Genomic DNA, 11881 nt, shown 5'->3' on the forward strand with positions numbered 1-11881 from the left:
CCCCCCCCCCTCTCACCGTCCCTCCTCTCCCCCTTCTCCTTCCAGTCGTCCGGTTGCTTTTGCCAATACGACGGCATTGATACAGGTGCATATTTTATGGTCGCGAGGAGAGAGAGAAAGAAAAGAAGTCGACCGTCGTACTTCGCGCTAGTTTCTTTTTCTTTTTTTTTTCTTTTCTTCTTCGCCAGTAGCGTATTACTACGCGCGTAGTAGCGAGTTGAGCAATTTCAAGGCGGATGTTGACGGGCTGAGGAATCGCAATGCGTTACGTCACGTCATATCGAGAGCGCGCGGAATTATACATGCAATGCCATTCGTAAGATAGATGACGCGAGATGGACCGGTGTATTGAAGGAGATCGATCACGTGTACTTTATTGGCACGCGCGCGCAACGATTTTATCCTTGTCATCGTCGATCCGTTTCGAAACTATGGGTGAAAGTGATTTTCTCAACGAGATTTAACTGATAAACATAAATTAAGAGACGCTAAAGTTTCGTCTAACTCTCAAGCGGGCTCGCCACTCGTCGGCACGGGCAAATCCGCCGATCCCACCCTTTCGAAAATTGTCTCGCGTTTTTGTCTTCCTATCCGGACGATTATAATCACCGTCCATCGCCTGCTCGCAAATATAAAGGCACTCCGCGAACCCTCAGAACGCGGTATCGCGTCACGTTGTGACGCGCGCGAAATGAGGACCGAATCTCGGCGTCGCCGGACTTGGGCGGCGCACGCGAATCGCGAACTATCCTCGTCCGCGGCACGTTCCACTTAGGAAAATATTGTAGTCACAGTTAACGACGCGACAAGCAGCGAAAAGAGCGCGAGGGGAGGTGGTTCTCTGCCTTTTGAAAGGCGCACTTTTGAGAAACCGCGCCGAGATCGTTACGGCGATCGTAAAGGCCATTATGCCCGCGAAATAAACTCGGGGTCAACGATATCCCGGAATAATATCTGGCATTACTCGCTGGTAATGAGGGTAATTATGATTAGTGTTGTTTCTCCCCGGCGAAACAATGCTCGCTTTATGCAATGCGAGACGTAGAGCGGCACCAATGTCACTGCCTCGCGCGATCAGGTCGTCGATTTATGCAACGAGTCACGGCTGCCTGATATGATGCAGAGAGCGCACGGCCAATCGTGGGCCAATCCGGTGTATAATCATTTTCTTCTCCTTCAATCGCATAAAGTTCGCTCCTTCCGTGCTTACTTCATCAATTCCTCAAGGTTATTTTAATCATGTTCTCTTAATCACATAGGAATCGTTATTTCGTGTATACTGGCCAGATTATTTATACTGATATATGAAATAAGGCAAAATGAAGTTTCTGTAACGTATATATTTTGCCACGTATTTATAACAAAACGCTTAAGAGCGAATAGAGCGAATAAAGTGACGCGATTGCAGCTCTAAGAGTTTTCCAGGTATTTCTTCTGGTTAGCGATATTCGCTGGATATTCATTTGCAGTCTCATTATACGAAGAAACTTCTACTTCTGATCTTATTAAGACAAAGGTGCTTGAAGTAAAAGAAAGTCGTGCTTAACATACTCAAATTACGAAACGGAAGCGCAAGATCGCGATTTCAAGTACGCGGTTACTGTCGGATACGCCAAGCGCTTTCGCAAGAAACAGATTTTCTTCCCGCTCGAAGATTTATGATGGGACTACATAGAAGTACACGAGTGATCATCACACCGTGTATTTCCGCGCGATATTAATCATCGTGCGTCTTGGGAAGAACGACGCGGAATTATTAACGCCGCAGATTTTCCTTCCAGAATCCAACACGTCCGAGATTCTTCCGTGTATCTTCCACGTAAAATTACCCTTTCTCGGTTTTCGCCTATTTATGGTTATTACTTTTATCACAGCTGTCATATCAAACCGGTAAATTTCAACGATAATACACAGACGCTAAAGATAAAACCACTTCATCGATTTTTGACACACTCAAACGTTGTAAAGATAATTCACTTCTATAAACAATGCTTTGAGATCTCGTTCATTGTCGAGCTGCATTGAGAAGAATTCCGCGGTTATCAGAGTAAAAGCACATTTATTATTTGATAATTGTTAAGGAAACCGAATCGAACAGTTACAAATTGTTGCAAATCATTTTGCATTGTTTGTCATTTTAATAATCACATTTGTTCGTTTATTTAGCTCAGTTTAGTTATGTTTGCATTACAGAAGTGTCGCGCTTGTGGAGCAGCAAATTGAAAGTAACGAATTTTGTTCCCATTACGAGGTCACTCGCTGTCCAACAAACCGTTTTTGTTGCGGATATTTCTTTAAATTAGCAAGACTTCTCTCAGTATGTTGACTGATCCTTCTGCACGACTTACAGCTCGCGAGCAAACTGGATGACGTACACAAGTTGGAAGCACAGGTATCGTTGCATCAGACGACGTCTCGAGAAACGCGTTATAATTTTGCAGTTTCGCGCCGGGCTCGCCAATGTTAGACGCTTTCACGCGACGAGCACACGAAATTTCTGTAACTCGACTGCTTTCTATTTTTCCATGTCCAATCCAAACGTATCTCGTAACTTATGACGCATGAATTGAACGTTCGCCGAGCCGATGTTCAGCTGGGGACGTTAAACAACGCGACACATTAGCGTAATCGTTATGCAACTCGTTGTTCCGCGCAGTTCTGCCTTCTATCGATTCGCAATCGGAATCTCGCCGAGGCGGATAAAGAATTGCAGCAATCGGCCGAAGGGAATATCGATGTCCTTCTCTCTTTCTCTTTCTTTGTCTCTCGACAGTATGATCTCGTCGATTATACAGACTGTCTGACAATGCATGACACAGTCGTTGTGCGCAGGTAGAACTCGTCAAGCTGAACGCAAAACCTTATCATTTCGCAAACGACCACGTAAAACTTATTAATCCGAGAAAATCAGTGCATTATCGCGGACGATTCGCCATGCGCCAATACTCCCTAATTAATAACTAAAAATCTACGCGGTCGTTTGCAAAATGGTAGAGGACTTTTTTTGTTAAGTTTGACTTAACGTACAAGCACGAGATGGCAGACGTTGCCACCATCTAACTCTCATCTAACGTATCATATGATCATTCATCAATCTTCTTTAATTGGCCACAGTTACGCAAGAATAATCTAACAAAATTATGATTTTTGAGTTTCTGTTTTACCAATAGATAGTCCATATCTCTTTTTATGTAAAACGAAAAAGATCCAAGTCTTGTGAGCGTCTAAAATTAATTAAAAACAGTTTTATTTTCTCTACTAGAAAAAGAAAGAGAGAGGAAGAGAGAGTTGTGTTATTTTTATTATCTGTTTTTTATCCGTTTTTTTGTTAAGCATATCCTTAAAGAGAAGAACATTGATTATGTTTGACTTCTCGAACGATTGCGAAGAACCTTAGTGCTATCTATACTTTTTAAATCACGTATAAAACTTTCGTCTTCATTTTTCTCGAAACCTACTTTATGTGGCTTGGATTCTTGCATAACCATAAGCAACAAAATTTGACACGATTGTTTGCGAAGTGATAGAGGAATTTTGTGTTCAATCTAATGAGTTCTATCCGCACACAACGGATGTGCTGTGAATTGTCGGAACCTCTACGTATTATTTGCAAAATAAACTATTGATGCCCAATTTTCCATGGTACGCTCCTCCGCGAGCATTGTCGACGGTTACGAAAAGATCCTCTGGATATGTAATTATTCTTGAGCAATCGTCGGCTACGATAATCATCGTATTATTGGCCGTATCGTCGGTGCAAACGATTAGCGCGGTACGAACGTACCTATCGCGGGAGACGAAAAATCGGCAGAAAAGCGAACAGACGTTGTTCGCAACGGCCGCTCCTTGCGGCGGCAGCTTGTTTATCCACTCTGGACGCAAGGACAGCGAAGTTAAGTCGGTCTAAATGCCACGGGCGAGTCCGTAGTTCTCGGCCCCGTTTTCCTCCCTCGGTCGCTCGACGTCCGCAAATCGCCGCGCTTAATTGCAATATCGCGAAGAGAGCTTCGACAATTCCGCTCGCCAACAACCGGCTGATAAAATTAATGCTCGTCGATATACATAATTGTCCGCGCTCTAGCCACGAACCCGTCACCGCATCGAGATCGAGCGCTATCAGTTGGAAGATGCATCAGTTATCAATACCATCGAATTGCAGCGCTTCAGGTTGTCACAATCGCGAGCCACTGTGCATTCTGTTATCTTACTTGATAAAATATTTGAAAAAGTTACTTGAATAATGTTCTCTTATTTGAAAGTGTACATTCTTCTTTTTAAATTTATTGTCATACCCTGTTACTTCAGTCCCTATCGCAGCCGACTATTACGCATGCAATCCAGCGGCTCTCAATTGTGACAATTTAACGCGCTGCAATTTCACCCGATAAAAAGTGTGCAAACCATTTCGCGACCGGCATACATCCTGCAATCGACATTTATTTGAGTTTCATTCGACAAACAATGACGAACAACAATGAGAAGTTGGGCGAAATTTTCACTGAGCGAAAATACTTGAAAATTTGTATACCTGTGGGATATGAGGTTTATTTCTGTATGAAGTAAAGTTTATGTTTTCTATGAAATAAACTGTGTATATCTAACAAGTGAATTTTCGAGTAACCTTTCCTCCGTGTACATTTATTATTCATCACGAGAGGTTACAGAATTTCTGTGATGCTTGTTCATATCTGCAATCGATCTCTCTTGTCCAAAATATACGATAATGAGGCCGATAATTTACAAGGTCGTCGTGCCACCGCCTCCGTCGTGTTTCTACAAAATATACGCATATTTCATACGCAGATGCCCGCATCCTCCATGCCGCGTATTTGTTGAGCAACGACGCTCCGCGTGATTTCACATAAAATTGCGAAATGAATTAATCGGCGTCGCGCCGGTGCGCGCAACACCCCGGCCGGCTCTGCCGTCGTTAAAACGTCGTTTCATATTAATTAGCTCGGCTGTGCTGTTACGATTGAGCGAAAATTCGGTCACGACGCTAGCACAAGTGCCGCCGTGGAAAAACGACTCTACGCTTTGCGGCATATTTATGCGCCGACAATAACGAGAATATCTAACCTACTCGCGACTTTGGCAACTTTGACCAAGGCAGAATACGACTCGATAAACCTTGCGAGAATCGATAATTATTGCCTTGAAATACGCAGGTGTCGGTACGTATCGGTACGGCGTTTCCTCAGTCGCTTTTTCAACCGTGAAGGTAACGTGATGGGCACTGATGCGACGAGACAACATACAAGATATATCCAAGTTCTCGTGACTTTAATTTATATTGACAGGTTCTCTTAATAGAATTCTGTAGAATTTTCTTGAGCGTAAACGTTGAAACGCCGATAGTTTCCGAGATACAAACGACCGAAAAAGGTGAAGTTTTTCACGAAGTAACGACCAAATGGATAACAAAATTGTTTTTCTCTGTCATATGTTGAAGATTCGAAGTAGAGTCATCGTTAATTCGCGTTAATTGCGATTGATGATTTATGAAATAAAATCGTCGAACGTGTATATTTCGCGCAGAAAAATCATATCGATGAAGAAATGCATGTTTCCTACACGGAAAAAAAGGTTTGGTTGAATTAACCAAATATCTGGTCGAATATGAACGATCCAGAAATTCCGTAACCCGAATTTTGTTTAAGTTAACAAGATTTTTGGTTGACTTAAACAGAATTCGGGTTACTTCAATCGAAATTTCTGGATCGTTCATATTTGACCAGATATTTGGTTAATTCAACCAAACCTTTTTTTTCGTGTACGTCATTTGAAGAAGAAAAAATTACGGTAAGCCGATGAGAGCGCTCGATTCGAATGGAGCTCCGTAACAGCTCGTAACAAATCGGTTTATTCTTTTTCCGCTCAGCCTGTTTTGCATTTTGTACCGGTGAAATTTATTCAAATTCTACGATATAAGGAAGCAATTATGACGTTTTTGTAAATCTTTAGGAGCAATTGCTTTCGTATATAATTGATAATTTTAAGTTTTATTCATAACTTTTCGAATGACACATTTCCTACAAGACACACTTTCCCACATTTTTGCGCGCATCGAGTGATCGCCGGAATGTATCACGCAGGGAAACATGCAGCTCGAACACTACGTCGCGCACTCGCACACGTTTATTGCACCCCGCGATTACAAAATGTTTATTTAGCTGGCTGCATTCGCACGACAGAATGCACACGTAGGACACGCTGCATCATCGAGGCACATGCATTCACGTTTGATAACGCAAAATATGACGAGGGAAAGGATGCGAGACAGACGCATCTGCTACACCCACACCGTGCATTTTATTTTCTCTAAACTGATAACAGCACATCAATGCAATCTTCATGGACAAAGTTGAAAATTCTTCAACAATACTTCCATATCATTTAAAAGTTGCGCTTATAAGTGCGTTAAATTTCTGTGAACATTTTATTTCGATGAAAATAGCAATGTAAGAAGTATAAAATGTAAAACCTTAGACGTTTTATAACGTGAAATCTTAAACGTCTTCTTTTCATTATAATGGCTACTAAAAAAGCTACTTTTCTTCGTAAAATGTGATAGAACTCGCAGAAATCAAAATGAATATAATCTTTGTAGACAAAATTGAAAATTTTCTTATGTATCTTACGATACACATATGTCATTTAAAAGCTGCGTTTATGCATTAAATTTTTGTGAATATCTTGTATCAATACGATAGGAATGTAAGCACATCACAGAATAAATCTGATTCTTTTACAAGGAAAATCCTAGGCGTTTTGTGAAACGTCGTCTTTTCACTGTAAAGGCTCTAGGCTATACGCGATCAAGCCAAAGTCAAGCCGGGCTGAATTTATTTCTAAGCAATGGCTAATTTCAGCGAAACGCAAAGGCGGCACCAGCTGCGCCGGTGCTCTTTTCCGTAATTACTAATTACTCCATTTAGCAGGATGTTGTTCAGCGTTACGAGATTAAACGGTCGATGCTTCGAACGACGGCCGGACCGTAGTCCCGATCTATTGCGTGCCGCGAGAACAAGAGGGAACACGGTGAATTGCCCTTCCAATCATCTCATTACACGAGTCTGCCTGCTCTCGGCTATTCCGACAGACAACTCTAAACTCGGGGCTTTCGCCTATCTATTCCAATTCTTTTTTTAACGTTACGCCACTCGCATTCGCATCCGTCACATCAGCCAGTAAACGAGAATAGGCTGTCTCAACTACGATGGTGAAAGATACATAGCGCGCGTTCCTAACTCGCAGACAATGCAAATAAAGATTTACGTAAAGATAAACGTGGCGAATTAAGGCAACAGTGCGATGGATGAAGTGACCGTCCAATTAACGCGATTTAATAATGACTCCATTTCTCGCTTCTGCGTAAATTCCGATCGAAATCAACTTTAGAAATTCTTGCATATCGCCTCACCGCGTCGGTACCCATCTGTTGCCTTCACGGGCGAAAAGGCGATCGAGAAAACGCGCGTATCGATACGTACCGTATCGACTGAACGTTCTCTTTTTTTGTCAATTGCACTTAACGTAAGAGGAGCCGATTTCCGTTTCAATCAGCGCTTCTTCGGCCCGTTCGAGCATTTCGTCATTCCCGCCTTCTTCTTTTGCACTGCCGTACTCTCTTAACGACGTTTTCGAATCCGGGTCGCGCAATCGATTCGATCCGTTTCTCCATAAACGCCGCGATACACACGGTGTGTCTGGCATTCTCCTCCGTTGTTGTCATGCTCCGCTACTGATTACTCTGCAATGACACTCCGTGCCGCTCGCAATGTCAATGTCTCCGCAGGATATCCTCGTCGCTTTGCGAACTGAAGTACCAGCATGATAGTACAACACAGTCCCTCTCCTTCTCCTGGAACGAGGGCCCTCCGCGTATATCCTCCGTTCGGCCCCTCCTCGGCTTCGTCGTTGTCATCGTTGTCGTCGTCGTCGTCATCGTCGTCGTCATCGTCGTGGTTGTGTTCGCCGTTGTCGGAGGGTCGGAGTTCATTGTGCCACAAGTGCATTCCGAGTGCCAGCGACGCCAATTGCTCGTTGCGAACCTGGGGCCAGTTGCGAATCGCTCTGCGAAAGCGGCAGTGACATTTGCCGCAGCGAGGGCTCGACCCTTGCGGTAGCTACTCGAGTTGCAAAAAACAACGTGAAAGCCGCGAGAAGATCGCCGTGTTCACGCGAGACAAAGACCGACCTGTTTCCTGATTTTGAGGGAACTCGGAGTGACAGAAATCGCCTTCCCTTGCCGGCTTATGTCCAATTAGCGAGAAAGACCTTTAATCACCGTGTGTGATCGACACAGTATTTCCTGCGGTCGCAATCTGTGTCGTGATAGAAACGACGAGTCGCGATACAACGAACTATCCTTCGTGTATTCGCGTGGTGCGAATAGAATCGTGCAAATATATCCGCGTGCCATTTCGTTACAACGGTATCTCGTGCAAGGAGAGCTTTTCGTCATACGATGAAAAGCTGTTTTTACTTCGAATGTCACTTTGGATGTGTGGTTCTCGGTGAAGATTGAGGTAAACGTGGTGAGATCTGGAGTTAACGCGGAGGTGACAACGTTCAAAGACCTACGCGGATTAAATCAGAGACTGTGCCTAGACTGCAGTACTCATCTGTGAGACAGTGAGTGAGTAAGAAATAAAGACGATTAACTCTTTATCTCACAGTGTGACTTGCAGTAATCTTATACCATATACACATCGTGTTTCAACAAAATTTTATTTTTGCGAATATTGCACAGCGAAAATATTATTGTAAAAATATGGTAGCTGTTAAAATATGCTGTTGTCTAGTATGGTTGTTAGCAATTATCGAACAATAATAATTTTCTACCGTTATTGCGATAATAGCAATACGTCCACGTCTTATCAGAGAGAAACAACAGCACGTGACAGTGAAAGGCGACCCTTTTTGCACATGAATAAACGCACTTAGCCCGCATGGCATGTCAACGGATGCAATTTAAACTGCACGCCAAAGAATGGCGATAACACGACGCGTATCCTTTCTCCCTTTTATGAGACAGACAGCCGGACGATCGCAAGAAGGGCAAGCGTTGCTTCACTCTCTTCGTCTTTCCGTCGTAAAAGCAGTAAACTGTTGCGAGAAAAAATTAGTTTTTCCGCGTCGGCCTAATTGGCGCGATCGTAGCGATTACAATTACATAAGCGCGCTCGTAAAGGCGTGCGGTAAAATGCATAATGCACATCGAGGTAACATCCACGAAGCTGATTTGCATTTAGATTTTCATTGCTGGTCCGCAGCTTCGCATAAGACTTCGCATAAGATAAATAGATACTAGATTTAGGCGTTTCAGTGACGGCAAATTATATAATCCGCGATACTTACACTCAGAAACTTTATATCCGGTAATCTCTGTAATGAAATTCACTTAAGACTCTCCCCCGAGGAATAGATGTTGATTTCTAAATTAAGACTAAGAAGTAATTGTCCTCGAATTTTATATTTTATTTTATGACTATAATATTTTATTCAAAATATTATATATTAACATCTTGCTTGACTATTATTAGACAAATTCATTTCGAGTCGAAATTTTAGACCTAGTTTGTTAAACACAATAGAAGTTAAATTAGCAAAGTAGGTTTAATTCTAACGACACAATTTACTCCTACTTTAACTCTGACAATATCCGAAATTTCCCTTTTCAATTTCTTTAACGTCAAAATAGGTTGTATTATAGATTTTAGACTATCAAAACAAGTGTTGAATAAAACCCGAGGCGAAATTTTGGTTAGATTAAATTATGTTAAATTCTACAACGCAATAGGAGCTAAATTAGCAAAATAGATTTAATTCTAATGATACAATTTAATTTACAAATTTGCTAGACATAGATATTCCATTCGCGTTTTACGGAATAATTATGTAAATGTAAACCGCCCTAAGTAATTTTTTCTTGACAAGTAGAGATTTTAAAAATAATTCCTTCATAATTAATTATTCATTAATTATAAATAATTTCACGATTAATAAATTAAATTACCACTGTGTGTGAATTTATATATATTGTAGGATAATATTTTAGAATTATATACGTCGAAAATGTACGTATCATTCTACGTGCAATGCGGTGCGTTAAAGTTATTGACGGACATTTCGTCGACAGTGCTTTATCCGATATTTTGTCCCACGACATTTTCCCCACAAATTCAGTTTTGTCCCGATATACTCAACTCGCTGATTAATTAACCGCTGTCCGTGAGTCCGTTAGTTACGTTACAACTGTATATCCCGTTTAAAACGATTAGCTTTCTCACGCTTGTGTATCATAAACGAAGCTGGAAAACGCGAGATAGTTTCTTCCTGATTAACAGAACTGGCTGTCGTAAGGCTTCTAAACAGGAGACGAAATTCTCACGAGTGGAGCAGCTGGCCGACGCGTTTGAATGAGCGGCTTCTCGTACACTTTTTATCTCGCCAAGTTACGACAGCGCAGAAAAAAGATAGTATTACGTGGCACATGTGAGAGACTTTAAGTACGCGTCGTCAGAGCAATGGTATTAGTTAATCGGATTAACATCGATGACGCAACGCGCAAAACTGTGACAGCAAAATCCACCCGTTAAATCTGTTTCGCGGGACTTTAACGACCGATGGTTTAGCGCAAAAATAGCGATCAGAATCATTTCTGTAGAACTAAAGTTGAATGACAAAAATAGCATTCGTGTTTCCTTCATTTACGAAGACATAATTAATTGATTAGTTAATCTCATATATATGCTCTCCTATTTTTTATTCGTAGTAAACGATACATTGATAATACCTCACCATTATAGCTTAATTTGATATTAAACAGACGACGGATAACATCTGTATGGTCAGATTGTCGGGAAAATTACCACGAAATTCGCCACTCCCTCTCTTTCTTTTGCAAAAATATCGATTTCGACCGTTTAACGCGACTCGTTTTTCACGCGCTTCGCATTACCGACGTCACGCTTTTGGACATTCGCACTTGACGTGTATTCAATATTGAATGCCACGCTTCCGGGCCACGATTGACCAATTCGAAGCAGTTAATACTTCCTGTCAAAGAGAACGTCATTTCGGAGGGGGCACTTTCGGTTGTCGTTCGCGTGAAGTATCGTCGACTGTATCCGAGTGTCTAAACGGCAATCGCTGCAGTTTGCATACACACATACATACATACACGTAGCAACTACTTCGTTTAAATTATCGTAATCTATAATTGGCAACTGGATGCTACGATATATCGTCTAGAGCAAAATTTTGGCACGTATTTCTGAAAAATCCTATTTCCTTCCCAAGCTTCGAGCTATCGACAATAACGAGAGACACTTTCTGTTCGGTGACAGTTTTTTCTTTTCTGAGCGGGACGATGTGACACGAGAAGATGGAAGCGTCACTCTTCCTCGAGCAACATCTACAGCCGCCTGGATTTTCTCTACACAGGTTATTCTAAGGTAATTCTGGGATTAAGGCATAAGTCAAGGAGAATCACTTGCGCCTCTTCTTCGTGCCAACAAGATATCCGCCATAGTGAGTACATCGTGGAAATTTCGTTGAATATTCACCGACTGCACGGAGATGATAAATTTTGCATAGAGAAAAGAGGGCATTTTTCTAGAATCCATAATTTTATTGAGATGAGTGTCTCGGGGATCTCGCGGGTCTTCCTCGTGATCGCGCTCTTCAGGATGGTGCCCTTTTCCAACTCGCTGGCTGAGGATCACATTTGCCCGAGAGTGGAGAAGTGAGTGTCAACGTTGAAAACGACGCGTGATAACGCGCGATCGTTCGGCAGGTGATCGTTAAAGTTCTCGATGATACTGTATAATCTCTCTCTCTCTCTCTCTCTCTCTCTCTCTCTCTCTCTCTCTCT

The 11881-nt window shown here is 42.1% G+C and overlaps 1 protein-coding gene across 3 annotated transcripts in view; it reads left to right on the forward strand.

Moving 5' to 3' along the window:
• Positions 1 to 7989: 7989 nt before the first annotated feature.
• Positions 7990 to 11881, forward strand: part of LOC116841778 — a 21395-nt gene continuing 17503 nt past the window's right edge. Inside the window, exons 1-3 of one of the 3 annotated variants that reach the window (XM_032810130.1) lie at positions 7990 to 8641; positions 11355 to 11538; positions 11612 to 11752. In XM_032810130.1, the coding sequence (XP_032666021.1) occupies positions 11646 to 11752 (107 nt within the window). In that variant the 5' untranslated portion in view covers positions 7990 to 8641; positions 11355 to 11538; positions 11612 to 11645. The remainder of the gene's footprint in view (positions 8642 to 11354; positions 11539 to 11611; positions 11753 to 11881) is intronic. The other 2 variants (XM_032810128.1, XM_032810129.1) reach the window with 2 other exon arrangements.

The sequence above is a fragment of the Odontomachus brunneus genome, unplaced genomic scaffold (genome assembly GCF_010583005.1).
Source record: "Odontomachus brunneus isolate Ranch 3 - 2012 unplaced genomic scaffold, Obru_v1 Obru_scaffold_018, whole genome shotgun sequence".
In the NCBI taxonomy this organism is placed as follows: Eukaryota; Metazoa; Arthropoda; class Insecta; order Hymenoptera; family Formicidae; genus Odontomachus; species Odontomachus brunneus.